The 7,320-nt window shown below is 34.4% G+C and overlaps 1 protein-coding gene and 1 long non-coding RNA gene across 2 annotated transcripts; both read right to left on the bottom strand.

Moving 5' to 3' along the window:
• Window positions 1-222: 222 nt before the first annotated feature.
• LOC115960529 lies at window positions 223-762 on the bottom strand. Its single transcript, XR_004085194.1, has 3 exons — window positions 624-762; window positions 373-504; window positions 223-282 (listed from the first exon to the last, which is right to left on the bottom strand). It is a non-coding gene; the product is annotated as an uncharacterized LOC115960529 (long non-coding RNA).
• Window positions 763-3,075: 2,313 nt separating this feature from the next.
• On the bottom strand, window positions 3,076-6,246 carry LOC115962012 (receptor-like protein EIX2). Its single transcript, XM_031080886.1, has one exon. It carries the CDS (start codon window positions 6,244-6,246, stop codon window positions 3,076-3,078), a length of 3,171 nt encoding a protein of 1,056 aa, XP_030936746.1.
• Between the last annotated feature and the right edge of the window lie 1,074 nt (window positions 6,247-7,320).

Here is a 7,320-nt window from a genome sequence, read left to right as displayed (position 1 = left end):
TTAGCACATAAGTAATACCATAAAGAAAAACTAGAGGAAGGCATAATTCTCTCCCACTGATGGTAAAAATTGAGTGAGGTCATCCCCTTCCAATCCAATCAAATCCTGTAACAAATAAGGTTTGAAGTAGTAAGCAATGTAACTAATCTAATCAGACAAGAAATTCACTCAATAAATCAAAATGAGCTATGTCCATATAGCAAAGAAAAGTGAAACACTGAACTCCTCATCAAGCTAACTCAAGGGAAGAAGTTCAATTGAGATGCCTAGATCTTGGGCATCCTGTGGGGAGAGAGAAGAAGAAAGTATCAGTGGCTTTCAAAAGATTAAAATCCCTTTAAGAAAACTATTGAAGCAAGTGCAAATAAGTACTTTAGCTCTATGCAATGTGGTTCATGTCATATCTATTTTTGTCGCTTTCTTGATATTCCCAAAAGGATCATCTTCATTTGTAAAAAGAAGTAACCGTTTATCAGCCGTCTTTGCAGATTTGATATAGGTTATCTGCCAAGTATTATCAAAACTCAAAGACTGGGGGCATAAGAAAAAAATTAAATTTTTTACTTGGCAAGCCACTAGAAAATTCAACAGAAAAATGAACAGTAGTAACAAAGTGGAATTACCCTTTACGCAGAAGTGCTTGTGTATATTTACATGTGAAGGCACAAGGACAGGATACTGAAACCCTTTATGTACCCATACAAAATAGCAGAAATACCAATACTTTAAACAACTGTCAACCGCAAACACTCAAGAAGATAAAGAATCATTGTTGCATAATACATAAACATAATAGCAGTATGTTTTTGACTTGCAGTATGTTTTCTGTATATATTGGATACACACTAACAATATATACAGAAAACATAATACATAATCAAATTAAATACCCTTGAGAGTTATTGATACCAACATATACAAGGCCCACCAATCCTTTTTGGCAGCAAAACTTTATCAGGAAATAAAAAGACTCAGAAAAGAATAGAAACAATGTCAAAAATAAGCCAAATTGAGGTATTAGAACACATACCTTGGCCATCACTTGTTAACATTCTTTGCATTATAGGGACCAACGTTGGTTCAACTTGGACAAAAAGGTGAGGAAGCCTGCTCACTGATTCAAGAATTGTGCTAATGGCACCAGGATCATCAGCTTCAGATGTGTTCATGCACCTCCAAAATGCAGCTGCCTGAATATTTATTAAAAAAAAAAGAAGTTGTCAAGCACTTTTGAATATATATATGTAAAATCAAATAAAAATGGAGGCTAACATTACCAAATTCTGGCATAACCCAAGAGCTTAAGGTGCCATCTCCTCCCCAAACTTGACCACTATAGTCTCCAAAATAAAGACAAGGTCCTCATTCTCAACCTCATTCATAAGTTTAAAGAACTCTAGAACCGGACCAATCAAATTTGCATTGTTTAAATCAAAACTATCATAAAAGTGAACAAGTTCAAAAATGTATTCCACTTATCATAGCTTACATGCCTCTAAATTTCTCGCTGAAAGACTATCATCTAGATTTGTAAGGCGTCCATTGACAGTAGATGTTGCAGCAGCCCGTGCCCGTCTTCCTTGGATTACAGACGAAGCCTGGCCAGGGTGCATATCAAATTAAGACTGAATATGCCTGAGTTGTTTTCGTAACTCTAAAGCTTCAGCTTTACATGCCAAAGTTGCATCCCTAGAAATAAATTACAATTTTTAAGAATTCTTTAATTAAAAAAATCAGCATTGGAAGCAGAATACTAGAAGTTCATTAACACTAACCCAAAAAATTCACCACAAATACATCAACAACAAAAAATTTCATCAGAGGCTAAAAGATCGAGTATTTGTCTCCCAACTAAGTGAGGTCCTAGAAGGGGTGGCCTGGATAAGGTTTTTCCTTCAGCATTTTTGAAATTGAGCGAGCACACAAAATGTCTCATGTCATAATGAACCTAACACTGTGTTTAGTTAATATAATAAAATAAAGTGAAAACCAAATACAACCCAGAAGATAATCATTGAATTCAGCATCAAATTAAGACAGAGATACATATCATCCATCATGATTCAAACTCGCTAAAATTTCTCCTCCTAAAATTAAACTCCATTTCATAGCGTCCAAAATCTTGGACTCAAAACAAAATCCTTGCCCACATTAATTACATCAACAGATTAAAATCAGAGAAATAAAGTATCAAACACGAAGTGCATTCCTTAATCCTTTGTGCCAAAAGTAAAACCACAAACCCAACAAATCCATTTCACACTTTACCTCTGTTTCATCTGTAAACCAAAATTCTTGATGTGAAGCTAAGAAGTACTTGAATATGTAAGGCGTTTTTAATTTCTAGAAGAAAGCTTTTATACACAAACACAAGCGTTTTGTTGGTAAGCTTACCGGGAAAGGCTAAAAGTTATGGAACGACACTCATTACATCTTAGATTCATAAATATATTTAATAAAAACCACGAAATAAATCCATTTCAAATGAAAATGAACCTAATGCAAAAAGTTACAGTTTAAACTTTAAAAGCCCTATCTCTCAAACATGAAAAAAGGTATGCAATAAATATGCATATTTAACTGAAAAGGAAACTCATCATCAAAGGCATATACTACAACAACCACTACTATGATGCAAATTTGAAACCCTAACCCCAAATGAGTTTGATGTAGATGCCTCATATATATTTCATACATTATTTGTCAATAAAAGCAAAAAATGTACAACAGCCATGTTCTTATTGGTAAGTTATAGAAGCGGGGAGTGAATTTCAGTCCATGGTAGTTGAGAACCATATACAAGTAAAAGCAATGTGTAGAAAGAATACCCAATATCTTTCTTCAACGCCAAAAAGGTGCTTCCTTCCTGGTCTAGCAGGAAGAAACACCATATTCAGATATGGTGTTCATAGGAAGAAACACCATATTCAGATATGCTAATGGAGTGAATTAACTAATTAACCAACAAAAAGATTATTTGGAAATCATCAAAATATTAACATGATCAAGACAACATTTACTTACAATATTTAACATGATCAAAATATTTAACATTTGCACAAATTATTAAGAATCTTACAAGACAACACTGTTAAGCTTGTACCCTATGTGATCTAGGAATTGAAAGTACATCATTCTCCATTGCTTATTCAATAGTAAAGGACCACATACACCCCAAAACCCAACCACCAAGCCGAGTGACATGCTCACATAGAACCAATCCACTACAAGTCCACTAGTAGCTTTACTTCTTATGTTGGGCTTTACACCATTTGTAGTACAACTATTAGTAAGTGGTGGTCCACACAGTTTGTTTCCAATAAAACTGGATGGATCAAGGCTTTGTAGTTGAGTGCTTAAAGGAATTTTCCCAGTCAAATTGTTGTTTGACAAGTTCAAATGATTTAAAAATGTCAAACTTGACATGCTTGAGGGAACTTGACCTGAAAGTTGGTTCAAAGAGAAATCAATAGATTCCAATGATCCCATAGCACCTATATTCTCAGGAATACTTCCGATCAAGAGATTATATGACAAATTCAAAGATTGTAATCCTTGGAGACTAGTAACTTCAATGGGGATCTTTCCTGATAATCTATTCTTGGAAAAGTCTATACTTTTTACCATTTGGAGAATGGTGCTATACTCAAAAAAGTTTCCCTTTATCACAAGCAATGCACTTTCAAGTGGGAGAGTTTCACCATAATAAGAAGAATGAGAATTCAAGTGGTCATTTGAAATATTATTTGTGGCCATGGCGCTAAAATGTTTAACACATTTAGGTATGCTTCCAGATAGCTTATTATGTGAAAGGTCCAATATTTGGAGTGAGGCTAGAGCACAAAGTTCTTTTGGTATGTGACCATGGAAATAGTTTGAGCGAAGGTTAAGAATCATCAAGCTTGTACATCTATGCCCAATCCAAGAAGGTATGTTTCCAGCAAACCTATTTTCAGCAACATCAATAATTACCAACTTTTTACAATTTTTCAAAGATGATGGTAATGTTCCAGAGAATTTGTTGTTGTATAGATGCAAAGAACTAAGATAAGTCAAAGATCCCATGGATGATGGAATACTGCCACTGAAATTGTTGTTCCCCAAATTCAAGACCTCCAAGTTGTTCCATTTCATCAAACAATCAGGTATTATTCCTGATAAAAGATTTTTGTCAAGATTGAGATATCCTACGTTTTTTTGCTCATTCATTCTAAAACACAAAAAGTGGGAAATGGATCTAGAGAATGAATTTTTAGAAAGATCTAGCACTAACACATTAGAGGATATACAAGGTAAAGGACCTTTGAAATGGTTTGAACTTAAATCAATCACTGAAGCAGACAAAATCACAGGACTGTTTGGAATTTCTCCTTGGATTAGATTATGGGAGAGATTTAAAATTTGGAACTGAGAAGACAAGTTCCAAAATGAAGGAGGAACCACATCTGAAATCCTTGTATTAGAAATGTCTAACAATTGCAGATGCCTTTGTGAACAAAGCCATGGGGGAAATTTTGGCCCTAAATTCCATGATCGCAAGTATAAAGACTCAAGTTGAAATGGAGGAATCCAATTTTGAGTTGCTTTTAAAGTCAATTGGTTTCTAGATGCATAAAAATTCCTCAAACTGGTTAAATTGGAAAAATGAACTTCAGACACGACACCTTTCAACATATTAGAATCAATATATAAATTCTCAAGTTTGGAAAACTGTCCAAAATTTTGAGGGAGAGTTCCGTTGAATTGATTATACCCAAGATCCAGGTATGTCAGAGATGAAAGATTTCCAAGAGAAACCGGAAGTGGACCTGAGATTGAATTATTCCAAAGAACCAGTTTGACTAGATTTTTCAATTGTCCAAAATTTTGAGGGAGAGATCCATAGATATGATTGTTTGAAAAATCCAAGTATGTCAAAGATGGAAGATTTGCTAAAGACACTGGAATTGGACCCGAAATTGAATTATACTGAAAAGAAAGTTTGACTAGATTTTTAAATACCCCAAGTTCATCCGTCAAATGACCATGAAGTTGAGACTTACTTAAGTCTAAGATCTCTAGTCTATCTGAAAGACACCTTGATAAACTTTCTAAGATTTCAGATATCTTTTGACTCCATTTGTTGTATGACAATCTAATTTCCCTTAAGTTACAGAGATTACCCAATGATCTTGGCAACTTTCCTTCAAGTTCATTGAATGACAAGTCAATACTAATGGCAGATGTTAGGTTTCCAATGGCATTGGAGATTGTATCCTGCAATTTACTTTCGCAAAGGTTGAGAAACTCAAGACGACTAAAACTATAAAACCAATTGGGAATTGTATGGTTGAAATAGTTTCCAGATAGATCGAGGTGCCTAAGAGAAGTCATGTTTTGGAGATCAACAGGGATTGGACCTTGAAAGTAATTGTCAGATAGATCAAGAGAAACAAGATTACGAAGACCAAAGATCCATGATAGGATCAAAGTGTTTTCAAATTGGTTCCCTGAAAGATCGAGGGTGAGGAGAGATGAAAAGTTAACCGTGAGTGTCGGTGGAATGAAAGGAAGTTGGGAAGATGACAAGCGCAAGTCAAACAAGGAAGGGAGAGTGTTTGTGAGTTGTAACCAATCAGTGGCTTTGCTAAGATTAACAAAACTCATATCGAGATGTTGTAGCAAAGAAAGACCAGAAAGCCATTGAAGGTTATTCACATACAAACCAGAACCTTTGAGATTGAGATAGAGCAAATTGGAGAGATTTCCAAGTTGATGAGGTATGAGTCCCACAAATCTCGCATTAGAGAGATTAAGAGATGTTAAACTCTTCATTGAACCGAGAAATTCGGGAATAGGAGAAGCAGAGAAATTATTGAAGCTGAGGTCAAAGTAATTCAAATGCTTAAAATCAAGCAGAGAAGGATTGAGCTTACCACCAAACATTGACCGCTCATAGGCTTCAAATTGTTCTCTAGATTCAAAATCATCACCTTCAGGATAAAAGGTTCTGAGATTGAGTTGGGTGATGTGAGCAGTGAGGTTGTGGCAGACAACACCAAGCCAGTGACAGCAATCCCCATCAACAGTCCAAAAGGAGAGCCGGTTTGAAGGATCAATAAGGTCTTGCTTGAAGTTGAGAAGGGCATGTCGCTCGGTATCGATGCAACGAACCTCAGAGTGAGTGTGTCCGATGCAGAAAATGAAGAAATGAGGAAGAGGAATAATTAGAAAAGTGAGGAAAAGGAATCCTAAGGAACCCTCCATTATCAGATTATTATGAGAAGTAAGGGTTTATTGTGAAAAAGGATTCTAATTGGATGGTAATTTATAGGAGCACTTCTCCGTTGGATTTTGTTTTGTTTTACACTTCAGGCATTGACTGAAGTCTTGCAAGTTGCAAGTAGGACCCTCCCTCCATTTTGTGGGGGCCTTTATCTTGACCAGGCCACATTTTTTTTTTTTTTTTGGTTGCCTGCCAAATGTGCAACGAATTTTAGACAATATTTATTAGACAATGTCCTTCGTAGTCTTTCCCAAAAAAACACTTTCTCATTCAAGGTCCTGACCATAGACTTTATTTAATAGATTGACAATTTTTTTTTTTTTGGAGAAGGACAATATTGTTTTAATTGAAATGAATTGGGAAATTCTAAATATAAATAAAGTATACATTATGATGAAATCGTGTTTAGCAACCTAAATATCCAACAAGAATAAGACAAGTTTATCCAATCTATCATACAATATTTAAATCACTAAGTTTTTTATTGATTTTTTATTTGATCTCACGCATCACTAATATTACATTTTCATCTATCGAGTTATTAATAACAATTTATTCCCCGATAGTGGCAATATTTTTTTCCCCTGTGGATCTAGACTTATTTTAATTGTATTCTTTTTGAGTAACACAAGTGATTAAGGAAAATGCTTTATAAAACCAAAGTCATTAGTTTGAACTTTGAATCTCTCTTTTTTCCTACCCTTAAACCAAAACACATTAAATAGTCAACCAAAACTTTCCTTCCATTACAAAAAAATTATTATAAGCTCATTATATTATATTAGAAGTTTTTTATTAAATGGTTATGTAGCATTTGTCTTCTCATTAATCAGTGACGGAGCCAGGAATCTTGAGTTAGAGCGGCCGAACTATATATTCTGTCAAGATAAACTCAAATAAAAAAAAGACATTCCCCTAAAAAATACACACAATATATGTGTGTAAATATAAAATATATAAATTGTTTGCAAAACTTCATCCATATTTGACAAATCAATATCATAATGTTATAATTGAAGTATCATATGAGCTTTTTTATTTCTTGATAAAATCTT

The sequence above is a fragment of the Quercus lobata genome, chromosome 9, assembly GCF_001633185.2.
Source record: "Quercus lobata isolate SW786 chromosome 9, ValleyOak3.0 Primary Assembly, whole genome shotgun sequence".
NCBI lineage: Eukaryota > Viridiplantae > Streptophyta > Magnoliopsida > Fagales > Fagaceae > Quercus > Quercus lobata.
Note: the sequence above shows the minus strand (reverse complement) of the source record. Positions and strands in the feature narration are given on the sequence as shown.

What these genes read in the sequence shown, in the direction of transcription:
- LOC115962012 (XM_031080886.1), bottom strand. Translation starts at nt 6,246, where the DNA reads ATGGAGGGTTCCTTAGGATTCCTTTTCCTCACTTTTCTAATTATTCCT.